Source organism: Nothobranchius furzeri, chromosome 11 (genome assembly GCF_043380555.1).
Source record: "Nothobranchius furzeri strain GRZ-AD chromosome 11, NfurGRZ-RIMD1, whole genome shotgun sequence".
Taxonomy (NCBI): Eukaryota; Metazoa; Chordata; class Actinopteri; order Cyprinodontiformes; family Nothobranchiidae; genus Nothobranchius; species Nothobranchius furzeri.
Window position 1 is genome coordinate 71,212,153 of NC_091751.1, and position 21,993 is coordinate 71,234,145.

Here is a 21,993-nt window from a genome sequence, read left to right on the forward strand (position 1 = left end):
ATTATTATTAGCCTTATTATAATTATAAGCTAAACGTGATCAGCTGTTGCCGCTCCACTCTTGAGTTGATGACAGTTTTACAGAGCCACCCTGGTGAGAAACTGCATTAGTCTGATCCCTGAAGCCTGCTCCTGCACAACTCTGGCCCACAGTCACGCTTCCTGTTTTAAAGGGATTACAGTGCGCGCGCTGCTCTTCATTGGCGCGGCCCTCTGTGTCTGTGGAGAGGTGATGAGTGGATGACATGCTCCGCCTAATCCACTTGATTCCGTGGGGCACCAGTCATGCATCGTTCGGGCTTTAGCTGCATGTTGTTTTCACTTCTGCTGAAAAGCTTCAGCCAGTTTGGACTTGTGCGCTCTCGCGGCTTCTTCATTCTCCAAACAACATCTTGGAGACGTGCCAGTTTTACGCACGAAGAGAGCACGAGCCTTCTGGCCTAGGTTGTTTTGGTAATTAAGTCGGTAGTTTCTGAAATGGTCAAACCTTTGGAACACATCAAGAGACCCATGAACGCATTCATGGTTTGGTCCAGGGGCCAACGGAGGGAAATGGCCCGGGAGAATCCCAAGATGCACAACTCGGAGATCAGTAAGAGGCTGGGCGCAGACTGGAAGATGCTCTCTGACTCCGAGAAGCGGCCGTTCATCGACGAGGCCAAGAGGCTGCGGACTCAGCACATGAGAGAGCACCCGGACTACAAGTACAGACCCCGGCGCAAACCCAGAAGCCCTCTCAAGCGGAACCGTTTCGTTTTCCCGCTGCCGGTGTTGTATGGAGAGGAGGCGGAGCGCCTGAAGGGCTTCCCCTTGGACTCCTACCTCCTGTCTGGGGACAACTCCAGACCGCCCCTCGCTCACTCCTCCTCTTCCTCCTCGTCGTACTTCTCGCTGCTCGAGCCACAGGTCAGTACCGGAGCAGTCCAGCCGATAGCGGACGTGCCGCACGCGCTAGCCGCGGGCGCGCTCCCCTACAGCGCGCACACATATGGATATCAGTCCGCGGGGTTCGGGGGTTCGGCTTGCACCGGACGCCAGCCGTCTGTTTCTGGGCCAGGATACGTGGTGCCGTGCAGCTGCAGCACCTGGACCGCTGCGTCCTTGCAGCCTCAGGTGGCCTACATCCTGCTCCCCGGAGGGATGAAGGGCGGCCTGGACTCATAGCTCCGGAGCAGGAGCCTCCAGGAGGAGAGCTGGACCAGAACCTCGGAGTTCAAACATTATTTTTCCTTCTGTAAATGTTTACACCTAACCGGAAAACAACCGCAGCAGAAGCAATAACAGTAATAATTCTGTCAAAATCAGGAACCCTTTAACGATAAACTGAACTTTTTATTTTCTTTGTTTATCACGGCTGAGACGCATCAGACCCGCGTCATCACGCAGGTTTAAATGATCTGGTCTTATTTATGAGTCTGTTCATTAGTTCATGTGTGTTTATTAAAGTAAATGTTTTATTTCTGTTAACACGGTGGTGTGGACTTTAACCCATAACCTCCTGGCAACTCCGGCTCTTTTAAGAGAACCGGTTCGTACGGTTCGGCTCACTAGAATGAAACGGCTCCTCGCATGTTTTTGTTTTTTAAATTAATTTGTCACCAGAAATGATGTAAAATGTGTTCAAACTTACATTAAAGCAACGTTTTGTTATTTCAAATGAGACCAGTGAAAGTCTCCCCAGCCGTACTACAGAAGGGACTCATCGTCACTAAACAACATATCTGATGTGTTCTTGTAAAACATGCAGCAGAGCTGCTGGAGGGAGGCTGCAGCACCGGGTATGTCAGCTCACTGATGCTGTGAGTGTGATATCCAGGCTACGGGGGGGGGGGGTCTGGGGGACTTCATAAAGGCTCATTTCAGCGCAAACTGGCTCAAGAAAATCTATTAAAATATGAAAACGTTGCAGAATATTTTAAAATAACTTCTGACTCCAACACGGAACAGAGTGCAAGAAATGTATTTAAATAACAAAAATAAACTGTGTAAAATGTTTAAACATTTACAGGTAAACAACTTAGAAAAGCTCAGATAATCACATCTGTAGAACTTATAAAGCACATCCGCACTCTTCCTTTGAGAATATTGGTCAAATGCTGCTTTACCTCATGTCCTCACCCTCCTCACCTCCTCCTGCTCCTCCCCCCCACTGCTCTGTGAGTTTACCTCTCCCCGCTCCTCACCCCCTTCAGAAATATTAGACCCACCCCCTGCCCCTTGCTGACCTACCCATCCTCGTGTCTTCACCGGGTCATGTTGCCCCTGTTTGTGTCATCCTACCCGCCATTATTCATTAAAGCGGCTTTTCTTACCTGACCTGCCGTTTCTGCCTCCAGGGGCTGTTCCACAAAGTGAGGATTTTCCAGAACCAGGCTCTCTTGTGAGATTCCCGATTTAAACCCCCCCTCCCCCCCAATCTGTTTTACGAACCAGGGGCGCCTCCAGAAAATTTTGATAGGGGTGGCCAGTTGGGGCAAAATACATTTTTGGGGTGGCACACCAAATTGGTCCATGGCCACCCCTTGGGGGCGCCATTGTTACGAACGTGGCTAGCCTGAAGCCCCTCCCAGTCACCATGGTAACACATGCTGGAGAACCAACCTGCTCATAGTTGCTAGGCTTACTGACGCTTGGTGAATATGATTGGACGAGGCAAGTGACATCACCTTTTTCTTGTCGTGGCTGGCAGCTACGAGGTGGTGAATTAGCGCCACCGCTCTGTCCTTTCCTTCCGTTCTCATTTATCTCCTTGAGTACATTTAAAACCAGACTGAGAGCCCTTGAGACGGTTCCCTGTGTTGTAACTGCCTTCTGTAACTTTTAACTTAACTGTGTAACTGTAACTTTTGTAACTGTAACTTTTGTTGCCTCTTGGCCAGGACTCCCTTGAAAACGAGGTTTTTAATCTCGATGGAACCTTCCTGGTTAAATAAACAATAAATAAAAATAACATTTATCTAGCATCGATTAACAGGGGCTGCCTGCGGACGTGCGTGAGCCTTGATTGCCGATAGAGGATTGAATCCACCTGAGAATCGTTCGATAAGTGTTCCAACTACCCGTGCTACTCGTGGACATGTGCTACTAGACTGACTAGTGCATCACAGGCTGTTTACCTGAGGAGAACCCTAACCCACACTACTTCTGGAAGTTGTTATATTACTGCTTGTTGTATGTTTACCTGACAGTTAGCTTGTAAATTATCCATATTATACTGTAAACACAAAATTTCTCCCATTGTTTTGTCCCATTGACACATTGCCTATCATGCAGTGGCGTGCGCTGCGCTTGGACTCTCTGACCACGTGACCATCCATCTGATCCCAGCTTACAAACAAAGGCTAAAACTCTCCAAGCCTGTTGTGAAGTCAACAAGACAGCAGAACACAGACGCCTCAGATGAGCTTCGCGCATGCTTTGAGACCACAGACTGGGAGGTAATGAAGGCCACCTCAGACAGTTTAGATGAGTTCACAGATACCGTCACCTCCTACATCCACTTCTGTCAGGACAGCATCGTACCATCACACACCAGGGTGAGTTATAACAAAGACAAAGCCTGGTTTACCCCTAAACTCAAACAGCTGTGGTTAGAAAAGAGAGATGCATTTAAAAGGGGGGACAAGGACTCCTACAGAGACACTAAATACAGGTTCAGCAAAGAATTGGTCGAAGCAAAACACCAGCATCATGACAAAATGCAGCAGCAAATCTCTGAAAACGACCCAACCTCTGTGTGGAAAAGTTTCAGGAACGTCACCAACTACAACCCCAGAAGCCCCGCCTCCACCGATAATCTGCTCTTGGCAAACAACCTAAACTATTTCTATTGTCGGTTTGATGAGCCATCAGGCAGGCCTCGCTCCTGTCCAGCCCCAACAATAGAGACCCTGGTCAGCCACTCCCCACTACAGAGCCATCACCCTCCCCCTCACTCCCCACTCATGAGGTGTTCACATCACACACCTCCACCACAAACCTGCACAGTCATGAAGCAGATGTAAAGAAGCAGTTCAGGTCTCTTAACACACGAAAAGCCCCGGGCCCTGATGGCGTGGCTCCTGCCGCTCTAAAGTCGGGCGGACACTGTGCGACTTTTTCACTCGCAGCGTTCAGCTTCAGCTCAAACTGTACGACTTCCTCGCAGAGCAGATCTCACGAGTCATGTGCTCACACTGTACGTCTGGTAGCAACACATCGGACCTAAAAATGTGCTAAAAATAGCAGTTTTTACTCAACACGTCAGACTTGTTTGTCTTGTTTTGCCTGTTGTCCTTCGGGAGTGCTGCAGGAGGACACACAGGGATTTATGGGGGTTGGATGAGGAAAACGAAATAAAGAAAGTAAATCTGTGTTTTGTGATCAGTTTAATTTGACACGAACACGACAAACACGCTTTCTTGACAATCATTGTGAGTAAAAAAAAACGTGTAGAAATAAAAACAACGTGTGTTATTAGGGAAATAGCGGGCGAGCGGTGTTGATGCAGGATTGCGCATGCGCCGTGAGCGGTTGATACTTTTTGGGTCGCAGCTGCTCGCAGCGCCGCTTCAACAGTGCGATACCCTCACGAGGGACGAGCTAAATATCAAACACGCCAGAAGTCCGTGCGAGCTCATGACTGCTGATTGGCAGCTGGTCACGTGGTGTTAATCGCCTCTCGTAACCCCTGTACACTACACGACGCTCGGCGCTAAACTCACCCCGATCTCGTGGATTCTCGGACGACTGGAAAATCGGCTCAAAAAAGTGAAAAAGTCGCACAGTGTCCGCCCGGCTTAAAGCACTGTGCTGAAGAGCTGCCCCCAGTGTTTACGAGCATCTTCAACTCCTCACTGGAGGCATCTCATGTGCCTGCCTGCTTCAAGATCTCCACCATAGTCCCTGTCCCCAAGAAACCAAGAATCACTGGACTAAATGACTACAGACCTGTGGCTCTGACATCTGTGGTCATGAAGTCATTTGAGCACCTAGTTCTCCCCCACAGCCCCCTCCTGGACCCCCTGCAGTTTGCATACAGAGCAAACAGGTCTGTCAACACGGCTCTACAATTCATCCTGCAGCATCTGGACTCCCCCGGTACCTACGCCAGGATCTTGTTCGTGGACTTCAGCTCTGCATTCAATACAATCATGTCAGACCTCCTCCAGGACAAAATGTCCCAGATGAACGTGCCTGACCCCATCTGCAGGTGGATCACTGACTTCCTGACAGACAGGAAACAACAAGCCAGGCTGGGGAAGAACGTCTCGGACCATCAGCACCGGCTCACCGCAGGGCTGTGTTCTTTCCCCTCTGCTCTTCTCCCTGTACACCAACAGCTGCACCTCCAAGCACGAGTCTGTCAAACTAATTAAGTTTGCCGACGACACCACCATCATCGGACTCATCTCTAATGGGGACGAGTCCGCTTACAGAATGGAGGCTGAACGGCTGGTGTCCTGGTGCAGCCACAACAACCTGGTGCTAAACACCCAGAAGACATGTCGCTTCCCAGCCTGGGATCTTTCTGCATGGAGTTAGCATGTTCTCCCTGTGCATGCGTGGGTTCTCTCCGGGTTCTCCAGCTTCCTCCCACAGTCCAAAATCATGACTGTTAGGTTAACTGGTGTGTCTAAATTGTCCTTAGGGGTGTGTGTGTGTGCATGATTGTTTGTCCTGTGTCTCTGTGTTGCCCTGCGATGGACTGGCTCTCTGTCCAGGGTGTACCCTGCCTGATTGCCCATTGACCGCTGGAGATAGGCACCAAACCCCCCCTCCCCATAGTTTTTGGGAACACAGCAACAGGAGAATTAAACTAAAACATTTTGAAATATTAGAAATAACATTTTAAATAACTAAAAATGTATTTTTCTGAAATGTTTGCGTTGGTAAAATTGAATTGTTTTGGATCCATACTGTTTTTTTTTTTTAATTAAAAAAAAAGAAAGGAGCAATGCAACACATCGCCACAGACGAAACTCTCCCAGAGTTACCACTAGGACCAGTTTGGTGCGACGCCCCAAAGACCTCTGGCACCGTCTGGCCACCCCTATCAGAATGTTCTAGAGGCGCCCCTGGAACCTCTAGCAGACCTCCCACCAGCCACAGGGCTTCTACCGCCTGATGCCTCAGCTTTGGATGTTTTAGTTTGTAGAAGGTCACAGGTTAGGTTTCAGTAGAAATCCAGATGTTCTCCACGTTGATCTCATCCTAACAGGGCTTCACTTCACATCTCTGCCACATGTGCGGATGAAAGGCCTAACCCACACCACCAGGCTGTAGTTTCCACTGACGACCACTAGATGTCGCCGAACCACCAGGAGCGCCTGCTGAGTGTGTGTGTGTGTGTGTGTGTGTGTGTGTGTGTGTGTGTTAACAGAACAAATGAGACAAAGTTGAAAGAAAAGCCACAGCTCTCGTTTATTGTTGCGTATCACGGACAAACCCAGTTTCTGCTCCACACAGCAGATGTGGAAACACACAAATTCCCATCAGACCTCACATCCCACGTCTGGTTTCCTGTCAGGTCTTCACTCTCGTGTGTTTCAGCACAACTCGCTGCGTCCGAAGGAAAACTGGGATTCTTTCACTCGGATTCCTTTAGTCACAACTCAGAGCGTCATTTAGAGGATAATAATAATGATAAAGAGAATAAAGGACAGACCCTAGAGATCCACCATGTTGCTACGGTCCACATGAGCTTTAGTCATGTGCAGCAGTAACTTCATAAACATCTACCAAGGCCCAGGTGCAGAAATCTGTAAATCACCAAACGATCAGCGGACAAAAACGACTAAAGCTAAACCTTTGCTCCTTCTCCTGAAGCCTTAACCCCTTCACATCTTTCTGACGAGAGAAAAAGATGATGTTGTTATATTCGGTCTAACTTCTCACTCAGAAACTCCTCCACGCTGTCGGTGTTCCACTTGAGGATGCTGAGCTCCTCAGCGATGTTCCCGTTATCGTCCAGCAGCTTTAGAACAGGATCGGAGCCTCTGACGTACTGCAGCGCCCGGAGAACAGCAGAGCGGAGGGGGGTTAGACTCGACTCTGGCTCATGAGAAACACAATTCATCTAACAATCATCTACCTTGATCTGAAGACCCCTGAACATCTTCGGCTTGTCGCTCCTGACAAAGGCTGAGGGAAAAGGGAGCAGACAGATGGAGGTCAGGAGGTAGAGAGACATGATGAGGAGCAAACGAGCAGCTGCAGGGTGACTTAAGGCACATGGGTACAGGCGCGTTGTTCAAAAGTGTGGGGGGTGTTGTCTGTGCCTAAAATAAGTTCATGTTATTCATCTTGTTAGTTTAATTTCCATAATAGTGGAGCAGGTGCAGATTTTAGACGCGTCACGCGTGTCTCCGTTTAAACATGTTGAAACTGTTCAGAATACAAATCCAGGCTCTGTCTCGTTAGATCGGTGTAACTAAAGTTTGTACTGAATGAAACTTTACATTAATCCATGTTGAAGAGAAAAGGATCCGATTAAATCGTTTCCCCTCATTTACAGTCAGGAGTACAGCGCATGGGCGTGGCTCTGGGGTTAATCAGGTTTAGTTGTTTCTCTTTGCAACAATCTTCACAAGAAGGCAAAACAGTTAAATGGCAGCTTACAGATATTTCCATTAGACTTTTATTTTGACGGATAAACTCAAGGATGTTGGTTGTTTTGAAAGAATTACCCCGATGCACACTGATGAGCTGACATTTTAATCGTTACGCACACCGCGGATGTAACTAGATCAATCAAGAAAAGATTCCCATCAGACTAAATATTAATGACAAATGAATGAAAATTAAATTGGGAGTTTTTACTTCATATTTTATAAATTAAAATGACGAGGGAACACGTTTATGACGTCTTTTTAAACTAAATTTTCTAGCGCGACCTGCCTGCTTCACTAAGTCGCTGCTTATTAAGGTCCGTCCAAAATTACCGTGGCCCACCCAAAAATGAAAACCTGGCGCCGCGCCTGTTATAACCCTCTGCAAATTGTTGTTCTTCACTTTATCAAACTCAGACTTTGTACAGCTAATGTCAAGATGTAAAATTATGAATTCAGTCGAGCTCTTCCGTCCCTCCCTCTCCTGCTCTCCTGGAAACCCGACATCGGCAGTCAGAAGCGGGAGGTGAAGAAGGAGATGAGGCGAACAGAGTGAGTGCGACATAAAGAAACCAGATTGGTGTGGAGGTGAGCAAAACAGCTGGAAAAGTGAGGGTGTTGCACCCCCCACGGGTAAGACGCCCATGCATGGGTACAGCTGAGATAAGCATCCCTAACAGAGCTCTAGACGTCTCCAAACTAAAGAGAGCAGAGGCATCTTCAGCAGATGGCCACATGCAGGAAGAAGCGTACCCCTCAGCGACAACCTGCTGCTGTAAAGCAGGTGGGCTCCTAAATCCTGCCAGACTCACCTTGGACTTGAGGGAACCTCCCCAGTTTTCATCCACACACCTCGAGGATGGCTCCGGCGTAGAGCTGCAGACAGGAGAAAGACCATGAGGTGAAGCGGACCAAGCCCGCTGTGCGGAAGCGCGGTGGAGGGGCGTGGTTGTTAAAATGACGCAATTTCGCCGCGCGGACCTCGCGAACGCGTCAAGCATAAACCAACCTTCACTCTTTTCCCATTCCCACTGATCAGCAGCTCTGGAACGGCAGCTCCGTGCTATAGACAGAAGTTTACTCAACAGCATCCAGCATGAAAATAAATCGTGCATGCAGGAACCCCCCTGCTGGCTCAATCTTCTCGCAGATCAGAGGCGTAATTTCAGCCGGCCAGTCAGTCCGTAGTGTTGCCTAGATCCCAGTCTGGCTGCTGGAGAGCAGGTCTGAGAAAAAGAGTCACCTCGGAACCGAAAACGTAAATCTGACCTGTGTGTGAAACCAAATTCCGGTCGGACCGAACCGAAACTACGATGTAAGCGCCACTAGTGCAACATTTTTCTGCTCAGCGCTCAATAAATACGAACAACATTTAAGTCAAGACTCGTTTAACGCAGTTATTGTTCTATAATATCTACGTCAATGATTTTTTAACTGAACGATTCGGTAAAAATGTTACGGACGTTTTAATTTCTACTAGAAACAATGGTTCTATTTCGTATAGCTCCACCCTGTAAGCCATCACCTATTGGATTGATCCTCATCCCTTATCCAATCATTGAAGAGCTTTGTGTACGTCCGCCTCCTAGGCAGGTCCTGGCCCTATAAACAGGGTACAGCGAGCATAGCTCGTCTCCTTCCATTCTCTCCAGCATCCTGGTCACTTGTTGAGCTAAAATGTCGACACAGTCCCCTGAATCCAGCTTGGAGGTTACACACGCCGGCCTTGTGCTCATCTTGCAAGCCTCGTGTGCTTTGCTCCCTACATAGCTGTTAGCATGTCCAGCAATCCAGTCCATTTGTGCTTCCGAGGAATTACATCTCATCGACCGAACATATTCCCCGAACAGGTGCTGGTTTTAATCGAGGCAGGTCTACCATGCTCTGTCGGGACTCTGTGCCGGGTCTCCCGCGTGCCGTTAGCTAGTGCTAGGGCCTTCTTCCCGCCCCTGTGCCGCATCGGTCGGACGACTTAATGGGCCAGTATGGCGCTGTCCAGTTTTACTGCTTTAATCCATTTCTTACTCATGATCATCATTTATTTCTATAACACCTTCCACTACCTTTGCAGGACCCAAGGTGCTGTACACGTTCACGATAAAAAAACGAAGCTAAGTAAAAGAATATCAAAACAAAACACTCAGACAATAAAAAAGGTAAAATAAGTAATAATAAAAGTGAACTTCAAAACAAATGCAAAACAATAAAAGACTAAAATCACAATAAAACCAAGTCTGACTTGTGACTCAATGGGAAAAGGACGTTGATGAAGGTGTGTAGATGATGACACACTGCCCTTTCCATCTATTTTGTCTTGTATTTGTTCTGTTTGTTAAAAAAGTTTTTAAAAAATGAAGAAAGAAAACTTCCTTTTTTGACCCTCGGGGGCTCCCGTAGATGCAATACATACTCTAAACTGTGTGGTGCTAAAGAGTCAAATCTTTTTACCACGATTTCTGTGGATTTCACACACAAGGCCTTTACAAGAGACCTAAAAGACTGGAGGGATGATGCCTTCCTCACAAGCAAAGGCAACGCGTCCCATGAGCTTGGGGCCACCACCGAGAATGCACAATCACCCCTAGGGTTGTATCTAGGGCATGGCACTTCCAAGGGTTCCCTGTCTAGGAAATGCAAGGCCCTTGAGGGGGTGTATCTATGGAGCAGTGCCCCGTAGGGCCTTATACACCCACAGCAGGGTTTTTAACTTAACCCGATACTCAACTGGGAGCCAGTGAAGTTGGGCAGATACAGGACTGATATGCCCCCTCCTCCTAGTACCAGACAACAATCTCGCCACTGAGTTCGGGACAAGTGAGCAAGTGCACCTGAGCTCACACCAGCAAACACAGCATTACAATAGTGAAGGCGTGGCAATAAGAATGCACGTAAAACGGTTTCTGAACGAGCCCTCGACAGCATTGGCTTGATCTTAGCGTAGCTTGGCTTAGTCGTAGGTCAAAATTTGTGCATCAAACCTGAGAGCAGCATCAAATTTTACCCCTGGGTTTGTGACAACCAGTGTTTCCCCTACATAAGCTCAGTGTGGCGCTAGGATACCACTTAGGGGGACTAACTGAAATCAAACGAGAAAAATGTCCTTTTTCCATCCCTGGACCTTGTTTTTTACCCCCCACCCCAGGGTCAGAGAGAGCAGCTCTGACAAAAGGGCACAGACCTGATTCAACAAACCCACCGATGGGGGGCTTTCAGCAGATGTCTACAGGCTGAAGGATGTGACCTAGTGGGACAGACTCCTGTTAGGAGTCTGTCTTCTTAAGATGAAGCTGCAGCTTCAGTTTGTACGACACACACACACACACACACACACACACACACACACACACACACACTTACCTTGCGTGCTTCCACCTGAGCCTCCTGCTGGCAGCACCGCTGACAGGTTGGCTGCAGTTTGGTGAGGCTGAACTCTCCCAGCAGGTCACAGGAGCTGCACAGCAGGTTGCTGGAGAAGCCCAGCTCCCTGCAGGCCTCGGAGGTCACCTCGGCCCCGTACACCGACAGCTGGAGACAGACAGGAGCCAAAGAAGCTCTCATCAGTCATTCATTCATCAGATTAACGCTTCCTGTTGTTAGAACCACAGTAACGTGCATAAAGGTGTTCGAAATGTGAGACAACGTAGGCTTTAATTATAAATCACATATCGGTGATGAATAAAGCCCACAAGCTGAATGGAGACACTGGTGAACCGACGTGGAACCCATAAAGAACGGGTTCTAGCCGGTTCTAGCAGAAATCACCGCCTCACCGCAGGGTCTCGGTTTCGATCATCGCCTATCCGCGTTAAAGCTCACGTGCAGATGTTTCGTTAGGAGTTTCGATCATTCGGTCAAACGTGTAACACTTTAAAAGCTTGATTCGCATCAGGACGAGCCACGTCATTTACGAGCCGCTCCAGGACCAGGACGCGGATTAGAACACGGAACACGAACCACAGCAGGGCCGAAAGTCGGTTACAACGACGTTTTTCTGGGAGTAAAGTCGGTCATTTTGACGTTAAATCAACTCACCGTCTTTAGCAGCGAAAGAAGCCACAGTAGATAGACTTCTCCCGACATTTTACAGCCCGCTCTGTTAGCAAAACTACAAAAGGACCTTTTTAACTTTCACTAAGGGGACTTTAATTTCGCCCGAACGTAAATGAGCAGAAACTACAACGTTTCGTTTTCGCGTTTTTCCAGATTACTGACTAAACATAATCGGATATTGCGGGTTTAAAGAAATAATGTTACTTTGCCAGCTTACTATTTATTTTAGTTTTTTGTTCTGGCGCAAACGAGGGCTTCCTAAAAAATTCTTCATCGCCTCAAGTATCCTCGAGGTGAACGACAGCGCCCTCTGCTGTCCGCTTTAAATCACTGAGGGAAACCGTCCAATCCGGATGGAGCAGGCGGCGATGTACGGACGAATAGAAACCCCCACATCCGCGGTGGACGCGTGATCCGTCCAATGGCCGGATCGCCACTGACGGTTGGTTCGTGGTTCGGCAGGGAACGGGACGACGAGACAGCTCCACACACCACAGGACTGTGGCGACGGCGGCTGGCAGCAACGTCTCCTCCTCCCGGAGGGACAGGTCCTATCTCCGGAGGGACATCTCCTGGGCTTTACGACGCGTCACTGTCCGGAAGCAATCATTAATCATGGACAGATCCCATTTGTGGTAACTGGAGAACCTGAAGACAGACGGATATCTAGCGCGCGAGACAGGGCCATGCTCAGAGAGCCAGCCGCTTTGTAGTCACGGTGGTCGCTGCGTCCCCTCCGAGCATGGACTGACCCGAGACCTCCTCTGGATGATTTGATGGGGCTGCTCAGACTCATTATGCCGCCCAAGTTGCAGCTCCTGGCGCTTCTGGCGTTCGCAGTGGCCATGTTCTTCCTGGAGAACCAGATCCAGAAGCTGGAGGAGTCCCGGGAAAAGCTGGGTAAGTTGGAGCAGCTTCGGCCCGGTGCCGTGGAGACCTAGGCACCCCCTGTTGTTGTGCATGTAGATGTAGGTCAGTGAGGGACCAGCAGCGCCTCCCATCGCACACACGATGCTCCAGAACACGACTCGGACCAGAATCTTCTCCAAACCCGAGTGGTTCTGCCTACATCTGTGCAGCCCTGGATGAGGAGCTGCTTTAGTCCTCACTCAGCCTGGTCCACCAGGAAGGGATGGTCAGACTGCTGATTTCTGCCAGAAAGCCTGATTCATGAAGGTTTGGGTTCCTCTGGAAAGCTGCTCAAACCCCAGAGGTGGTTGTTTAACATCAGTGAAGCTGTGCTTGAGAATAGGGGCGTTGAGATTTCTCATATATATACACGTGTGTGTGTGTGTGTGTGTGTGTGTGTGTGTGTGTGTGTGTGTGTGTGTGTGTGTGTGTGTGTGTGTGTGTGTGTGTGTGTACAGTTCTTATTCCACCACAAGGTGTGCACTAGCACCAAAGAGCAGACATGAAAAAGATGACGAGTATTAAACTACTGTAGGGGGTCCGGGGACACGCCCCCTGGTAGAAATTTGGACATCTTATATCTTCGGGGCAGCAGGAGCTCAGGAGGTAGAGCGGGTTGCCTCATGATCGGAGGGTCAGGGGTTCGATTCCAGCTCCCGCCAGGGGTATTCCACTGTTGTGTCCTTGGGCAAGACACTTCACCCAACTTGCCTGTGTTAGTGGTGGTCAGAGGGGCCGACGGCGCCAAATGGCAGCCGCGCCTCTGTCAGACCTCCCCAGGGCGGCTGTGGCTACAAGTAGCTCACCATCACTAGCAGTGTGTGAATGTGAGAGTGTGTGAAAGCGTCTTTGGGTGTCTTGAAAAGTGCTATATAAGTTCAATGCATTATTATTATTATTATTATTATTATTATTATTATTATTATTATTATATGTAAAAGCATCAGTTTGGTGCATTTTGAGAAATAAAGCAGAATTACAGGCTGGTGAGAAAGTATCTCTACATGTTGATGGTATTATAATATTATATGTGATGGATTATACATCCTGTCCTGTCTTTAATCCATCATGAACACCAACTACAGCAAAATCCTCTGATGCATCCATGCTGCTCAGTACCACACCTGTATGATGTCACTAGTTACTAAAGAACCAATCCGCTGGCAGAGCTGCTGGTGAACGTGTGAGCTGCAGAACTTGCTAAACTACGTGACTCAATTTAAGGAACAAAGTAGAATCCTGCTGCTGTTGTTTATTTGTTGTTGTTTATAGAAACTAAATGTATCTGCAGGGCTTTAGGCCCAGGGCGGTTTTAGACCTCAGACCGAACCACATCCAGACCTGTTATTAATAATACCGTGTATTATTTACACCAATCGGAACATTCAGTAATGCTCACAGACATCCAAACCTTAGAAAAGATCTGTGAACACTTTTATACTTGATGTTGTCCGGCTGAAGCACACATCTGCTTAAACAGAGCTGAGCTGTGGGAGGAAATATTCAGGCTTATTTAATCTTATTCTCCATCACCTGTGGGTTTAGTGCGTTCACTTAATACTAATGATAAAATTATAAATAACAGGTCGCTACAGTCTGGGCTAGGACGCGTTTCTAGGGACAGAAGCTGGTTGGGTTAGGGTTGGCAGCAGCTCACCTGTTCCTGCTCATCAGCAGCAGGTGATCTACAGAGTAACACCGGCCCGAAACAAACAAACAAACTCAAACCAGGCCACCAGGAATTCCCCAGCTGGTCCTGGTTCCGCCCGCTGTTGGATGAATAAACACAACTTAGATCATAGAAAACCTAAACCAGAGCGCACCGCGGGAGCGAGATTGTGATGAGCACGCTTGTTTTTACCGCTTAGGCCAGGGGTCGGCAACCTGCGGCTCTGCTTGTAAAATAATGAATGGATATTTAAATAAAAAGCTTTATATTTTACTGCATTAATTTTACATCTGTATGCCAATTCTAAATGTAAAGATCGTCTGCGTAAACCTGAACAGGTCCAACCCGGTCTTACTGTGAGACCGGGTTGACGCGTCACGCTTGTGCGTAATCATAGGCGCTTTCTGAGCTGAAGAGATTCTGGGCTTCTCCTCAGACGGCTCCTGGATGTGTCGCCACATTGGAGACAGGAACAAGCGCTATTCAGCCAAAGTTTCATCATCAGGGAACATTTTCTAAGTGACAAGTCTCGCTTCAGTCGGAGGAATCTTCCTGCATGCGCTCTGGTTCTGCGACGTGCTCCAAGCCCCTCTCCACATCTTCAGCTCACTGTGCGCCGTACGTACGCACTGAGAGCGAGCTGCGCTGAGCAGAGTCCAGCTCAGATGTTCAGATGGGAATCTTTTCTTGAGTGATTTAGCTACATCTGCGATGTGCGTAGAATAAAGTGTCAGTTCGTCTGCATGCGTCGGGGTAATTCTTTCTATTCTTTCTCCGTCAAAATAAACGGCCAAATACGGGAACTATCCGGTCAACACAAGCCCTGCTTTAACTGTTCTGTTTTCTTGTGAAAATTGTTGCAAAGAGATATAATTTAACTTGATTAACACCAGAGCCAGGCGCACTGCTCAGTTATCTCCGTCGCTGTAAATGAGGGAAAAACAAAATGATTGGATCCTTTTCTGACCTTCCCCACCTACAAAGTTTAATTACAACAATCAAACGTGACAGAGCCTGGATTTGTATTCTGAACAGTCTAAACATGTTTTAAAAAGAAACGTATGACAAAAGTGGCACCTGCTCAGTAAAACCACCAACAGGGTGAAACATATCTAAATATTGTAGCAGAGACGGGCTACAACTTCTGGATCCATTTTATATGAATCGTTTTATTGATTATCGTCTTATGAAAGATAACTTTGACGTACACGAGCGACCGGTACCGGCTGCTGTCACCTGTTGTGAGCAGCGCTCTGCTGTCTGAGGGTAGGCCCCGCCCACAACGCCGCGGCTGCTGTGGCTCCCAGTGTTTTCTTTACTGTGGGAAACGGGTAATAATGGCTCTTTGATGGGAACAGGTTGCCGACCCCTGGCTTAGGCGGTGCGGAGAGGTGGGGAAACGTGTTTCAACAACAAAACCAACAGGAATACAGACGTAACGTCGGAGCGTAGAGGTGCGGGTTTCAGTTAGCAGCAGAAGGGGGAGGGGGACCGGACTGGTTTTGAGCTAAACTGCGGGAAAGGTGCGGTGTTTAACCTCCTCATAGAAAAGCGTGGCTGTTAAAACACCCACGTCCCCCCCGGGTGCGATGGCCGTGCTTGAGAAGAATCTCAGTGTAATTAAAACTCCTGTGGTGGGTCAAACTGCCCACGTGACCAACTACAGGTTACGAGTGGAGGCTTTAAACCCACGTGTTACATTTCTGTGTTACTGTGGGAAAACTGGTTAGCGCTGTTGCCTTGCAGCAAGAAGGTCCTGAGTTCATCCCAGCCGGAGATTTTTCCGCCCTCTGTTGCCCCCGTGCACACGTGGGTTCTCGGCTGGTTCTCTACAGTTTCTCTTGGGTATGAGTGTGTGTGCTTGGTTGTTTGTCCTGTCTGTGTTGCCCTGCGACGTTCTGGCGACCTATCCAAGGTGCACCCCGCCTGCTTGCCCAAAATGGCGCGGTATGGGGGCCAAAATTAAGACTACTGCCCAGCAGCAGGAGGCTATGTAAATTCTGAAGCAAACTACCAACCTGATTAATGATAAGCTGGCGCCGGTAACTGAGAGGCTGGCGCTGCTTACTGAGGAATAGCACCTTTACCGGCGTTATTACTAGATACGCTAGGGACTAGCAGCCCTCGGCTGGTCATTGACTGGTTCAAACACTCCTTCTACTGTCTATTAGCATGGATAGGCTAGCGTTAGCCTGGGCGAGCTGGTGTTAGCATTGGAGAGGCTAGCCATTAGTGTGCCAAGGCATGCCACTAGCTGGATTTCCTACCCCCTTGACAGACCATTAGCATGGATAGGCTGGCATTAGCATCGGAGAGGCTAGCCATTAGCATGACTCGGAGAGTCATTAGTCAGCTAGTGGCCAGCCTAGGCACGCTAATGGCTAGCCTATCCATGCTAATAGACAGCAGAAGGAGTGTGTGAACCAGTCAACGACCAGCCGACGGCTGCTAGTCCCTAGCGTATCTAGTAGTAGCGCCGGTAAAGGTGCTATTCCTCAGTAAGCAGCGCCAGGCTCTCAGTTACCGGCACCAGCTTATCATTAATGAGGTCAGTAGTTTGCTTCGGAATTGATATAGCCTCCTGCTGCTGGGCAGAAGTCTTAATTTTGGCCCCCATACCGCGCCATAGCCCAAAGACTGCTGGAGACAGGCCCCAGCCCTCTGCGTGGGTAGGTGGGATCAGAGAATGGATGGATGGATGTGGGAAAACTGGCCTTCAGCACTGCACCCCCACCCTACCACACACACACACACACACACACACACACACACACACACAGAATGGAAGTGGTCGGCGCTGCCGTCCAGGATCTAATTTCTTGCTCCCAGTGGGGCTCAGTCCCGCACACATCTGGGACGTTGCAGGATTATCTCAGTCGTGGGGATGTGGAGGAGCAGCAATGCTGCAGCCAGCGTACCTCAGGGGTCCACTGAGGGAAAGAACAGGAGTAATGATTGTCCCATTTGGGTGGTTTCTGAGTCAAGGAGACGTATTCTGGTGCTTTCCTTTCTGAATGTGTTTGAGTCTGAAACTGGAGGCTTTGAGGAATATGTCTGATATGAAAGATCATGCCATAATAACAAATACTTAAATAAAAACCTCCTAGAATGGTCAAACTCTGTCATATCAGTCACAACTGATGCTGTTTGTCACTATCACTGACACGTGTAAACAAACACACACACACACACACACAGAGCATGATAGAAGGAAACATTGACTTTTACTTATTGAATCGATATTGAATCCATACGTTTAAAAGTGCCTGTCAAGATAAAAATTATGCTTCACAAAAACAAAAAAACATTAAAGTATAAAAAAGATTTCAAATAATGATTAAAAAAATGTTTAAAACGAGAAAAAATTGTGATAACAAAATTATGTAAGAAAAGGGAGAGAGAAAATAAATAGGAAAGAGGGAAATCCGTGGATCCCGGGAAAGTGATAATGACATCTTACTCTCTTTGACGTTGGATGTGCTACTACTAGTTTACCCATTTAATTACAGATCCACTAGGATAAATACAATAAAGTTTATCTCTCACCACATAGAATATTTACTAAGAAATCACAATGTAACCATAGACACATTGCTTGGTGTGTGTGTGTGTGTGTGTGGGGGGGGGGGGGGGTCTTGTTCTTTGTGCGCTTTGTGATTTATATCTGTGAAAGGTGCTATATAAATAAACTTTTACTTAATTACTTACTTACTTGTGTGCACGAAGCGGTACAAGTGATAATGCTGCAGGATTTCATAACTGTATCTTCTCAGCAGCAGCACTGCAGGTGCTCTCCATGTCCAGCATGTGTGTAAGCCAGGTCCTTAGTCAACTTAAAGTTGTGCACATTTTTCCGCTAAGTTTTCTTTCATTAATCCCAAAGTTTGCGTGGAAAGTTGCTTACGCAGTTTTCCGACCCTGTTTTTTGTGTAAGCTAGCTTGATGAATGAGATCGCTGAGCTTTATTGGGATGTTTACTGTGTGAAGGTCCTTGAGACGACTCTTGGCGTGGTTTGGCGCTTTATAAGTACATGAATTGAATTGAGTTTGTTGTTTTTTGGGCCTTTTTAAGAACCTTAACGGACCCTGACCTGTAAAGCCTGACGGAGGATTTAGTACCTCGTGTCACCTCTCTGCACCATGATTTTAACACATGATTCATCTCGTCATCATTTTCTAACATTGTGGAATTCCACTGACCAACATGGGTTAAACAATCCACCCCCACCCCTCCCGTACTGCAGACAATCAGGAAGTGCTTCCCTGCCAATTATCTACCCGAGAGGTGTCCGGAAAGTTAAAGGGACTTTACGGAGTTTAGAATTTTTATGCTCGTGATCGCCCCCTCAGGCCAAAAGCGTAACGGCAGCTTCAATAGGAGGCTCGTGCACGAGGCGCGCACAGCTGAGACAGTCCCGTGTGTGTGTGTGTGTGTGTGTGTGTGTGTGTGTGTGTGTGTGTGTGTGTGTGTGTGTGTGTGTGTGGCCTGGAGGACAGAGGACAGGAGAACGCGCAGCTAATTAATTAAATAATGTGGTTCTGTAGCTTTCTCTTCAGCACAGCCGCCAAAGGTTTATGATGGGTCAGTCCTCCTGCATGCTCAGATCATTCCCTTCCCTTGCTTGAAAAATTGTTCCCAAATGAAAGTTGAACCCACATCTTTTTTTATCTGTGAATTCAATGCCGTTCGGTGAGTCTCAAATAAAAATTTGGGCATCTTACTGTAAAAAATATACCATTAATGTAAAAAATAAACTCCAAAAGAATTATGTTCACATCCAGAATCAAACCCAGGTCTCCTACATGAGAGTCAGACATCTTACTAGGTGAGCTAAAGCACCAGTGACGTCTTTTGTATCTGTAGCATTTATATCCTTGATGACAGCTGAAACAACGTCAAACCAAAGAACGGTTCGGAGAGAAAATGTCTATTTTGTTGCTAATTAGCAGGAAATATCTAGAAGAAAGTTCTACAGAAAGTAGCTAAGGGTCCTCAGAAATGTAGCTAGCTTTGTCACTAGGCGTTAGGAACAGCGACAAAGTGGCACTGCCTCTCTCTCTGCTGCTAAAGCTACGGATAGCAAATGCTACGGGCGATGCCTGAGCGTGAACGCGCATGAAGCAGCCTGCTCGACCCGAGCATCTCTCTTTTTCTGTGATTTTACAGAAAAACAGGCAATCACAGTAAAAATGCCAGGGCTCATTCTACAGGACCAGGGCATTGCAGGAGAATGTATGAAGAAGACATTTATTATTTCTATACGTGTTTTGGCTGTCACACTTCCATATAGTCCCTTTAAACTAGCCTCGACGCAGATGCGTGTCCCGCTGTTGGCCTTATCTGTTATTCCGAAAGTATTCCTGTCTGACTGCTAAGCATTCTGGTCAACAGTAGGACAGGCTCACTGAGCCGGATGGAGAGAAGATAGGAAGGAAACAAACGTTCCTCCGTATGGAGCAGATTTTGTCTCCTTCCAGGACTTTCCTCATGAAAAATGTTACCAGTTCTGAGTCCGAATCTTCAGCCTGGAATCCAGGGGGTTCGGATTCTCTGATGCCTTCAGTGACGGATTGGGATTTACTTTTTAGATCAGATAGCGAACATCTGTCAGCTGTTGGAAGACCACATTTAGGCTCAATCTCTAGAAAACCTGCCAGCTCTGATTTGGCTAAAGGTGACTAATGGTGGTGGTCGTACCGAACAGGGTTGACTCCCAGCTGGAGGAAGACGTTGGTTAAAATCCATCCGGTGGGTTAGCTGACAGAGAAGTGGGATGGGGGTGGGGTTGTTGCTGGGGCACTGTAAATAGAAACCAAACTTGTAAACCCGCCCTCCTGTATGTAGGTGGAAGAAAATAGACCTGTTCAACTCTGCACCCCCCCCCCCCCCACACACACACACACACACACCAGAGCCCCTGTCTGCTGGCAGCTAGTCCACACAACTAAAAGGATTAGATTTCCATCTGTTGCTTGGTGATGTTTGCTTCCAGACTCAAGTGGCTCAGTGATGAGCTCTGAGACAGTTGGAGATGCTGCTGAATGCAAAGAGCAGAGAAGTGCATGCTCTCTTTGTGTTTGCAGAGCTTTCTAAGCATTCAGTTATGGCCACAGCCCCGCTGCTGACTGTCAGAGGCTCGATTCTGACTTTGATTGTTATGCTGGGCACTTACAGCCCATTCACACACACCGCTGCTCGGGGGCATGGAGATCGGGTCGGGAATTCGATCTTGAAAGGACATCGGCCAGGCCTCGCTCGTCTGTTTTCGTGCACACACAGCTCAGACATTGATTGGGGAACCTTAAACCTCCAAGCTGGCCTGTTGCTGATTCCCAGTCTGCTGAACCTCACGTGTCCTGTTGCTGATGCTGTCGGAGACACCAAGATGCCGTGTTCATGTGCATTTGCCAAATGTGTCAACACCGACCAGAAGCCTTCATTTTAAAGCAGTCTGGGTGGGGGGGGGGGGGGGGAAGAGATTATGACACGTCTCTAAAACCCTTTTCTGATAGACATTCTGGAATATGTGTGGACAATTCAATCCGGTTTTTAACCGGAACTGTTTTCTCAGACACTTTAGTAAAGTTAAATTTTCCAGTGCAGATTGGAGACAACCCATAGAAGCACTGATTTGATCTCATTTAAGAGTAAAATAGCACAGGTCAGATGCACCTAATAAATAAAATTACTAACAAACTCAGGAATCTTTCTTTGCTTCACTGTTCTGGTGCTGAAAACATCACTAATGCGGATCAAAGGAGATACACAGATGAATGTGTAACCGGATTACAGGATACAATAAGATAATTAAAAGAAAAAATAAACAAATGGGCCAATAATTAGGTTCGGGGAGAATTGGAGGTTGTTTAAGAATGACTGGAGTCACGGGTATAGCATGAAACGGTTTATATACTAAATTTTAATAATAATGGGAAATATAACACATAAAGATAACACACAAAAACAGATGAAAACAATCGACAATAGTAAAATGCTCGGTATGAGATTTGATCATATGAGTCACAAGTCAGCCGGCGTCAAGTCAAATCCCCACGCTTGGGGTGAAAGTCAGAGTCCGGTGGTGCGATTTTTTTCCTACCGCACCGTTGAGATTGTTCACAGAAGAGAGCAGTCTGCTCTTCAGTTACTTGAGATGTCCTGGTTCGTTTAGTGGTTAAGGCTCGCCATCTCCCTCGTCAGGAAGAAATCCAGTTCTCGTTCCAAGTGAGTGATCATAGGAGTCGGGATCAAACCCAAGGAAAAAAAAAAACCCAGCCTGTAAACAACAGGACTGTTAGCAAGTTGGCATCGACCCTTCTCGTCACATCACAGCATAAAGTCTTACAGACTTAAACAAATGCTTCACTCTATTGGCATAGCCAATCATGTTTGGGTTCACAGTTCAACTAACATAACATCAATTTGATTGTCTATTAAAATAATTCTCAGTAGCTCTGGAAATATAATTACATATGACAACAATTGTTCAGCTCAATAGGCTCAGTTAGATTCTATTACTCTACACTATTCAACAAGAAATACATTCATGACAACAAGGATACATTTAGTTGTGTTTCTATACAGCATTGTGACACCTTGTATATCTGTAACACAATAAATAAATAAATAAATAAATAAATAAATAAATAAATAAATAAATAAATAAAATGTTCTATAACAAAATTCAACAAAATATAAATTCTGGTCCTTTGGTCCACCTTTGTAAAATAATTCCTCCCTAATCAGTTAGCTTTTATTTATTTTTATTTATCTATT

The 21,993-nt window shown here is 47.2% G+C and overlaps 3 protein-coding genes across 3 annotated transcripts in view; 2 read left to right on the plus strand and 1 right to left on the minus strand.

Moving 5' to 3' along the window:
• The first annotated feature begins 385 nt into the window (after window positions 1–385).
• LOC107372831 (transcription factor SOX-14-like) lies at window positions 386–1,299 on the plus strand. Its single transcript, XM_015941035.3, has one exon. It carries the CDS (start codon window positions 477–479, stop codon window positions 1,161–1,163), a length of 687 nt encoding a protein of 228 aa, XP_015796521.3. The 5' UTR covers window positions 386–476; the 3' UTR covers window positions 1,164–1,299.
• A 5,077-nt stretch (window positions 1,300–6,376) lies between these two features.
• selenof (selenoprotein F) lies at window positions 6,377–11,899 on the minus strand. The gene is made up of 5 exons (XM_015941034.3): window positions 11,621–11,899; window positions 10,946–11,113; window positions 8,401–8,464; window positions 7,072–7,121; window positions 6,377–6,984 (listed from the first exon to the last, which is right to left on the minus strand). Exons 1-5 carry the CDS (start codon window positions 11,666–11,668, stop codon window positions 6,853–6,855), a joined length of 462 nt encoding a protein of 153 aa, XP_015796520.1. The 5' UTR covers window positions 11,669–11,899; the 3' UTR covers window positions 6,377–6,852.
• Window positions 11,900–12,315: 416 nt separating this feature from the next.
• The window catches only part of hs2st1a (heparan sulfate 2-O-sulfotransferase 1a), a 57,320-nt gene continuing 47,642 nt past the window's right edge, over window positions 12,316–21,993 (plus strand). The window contains exon 1 of the mRNA XM_070541819.1: window positions 12,316–12,538. Coding sequence (XP_070397920.1) covers window positions 12,415–12,538 — 124 coding nt within the window. The 5' untranslated portion in view covers window positions 12,316–12,414. The remainder of the gene's footprint in view (window positions 12,539–21,993) is intronic.

What these genes read in the sequence shown, in the direction of transcription:
- LOC107372831 (XM_015941035.3), top strand. Translation starts at nt 477, where the DNA reads ATGGTCAAACCTTTGGAACACATCAAGAGACCCATGAACGCATTCATG.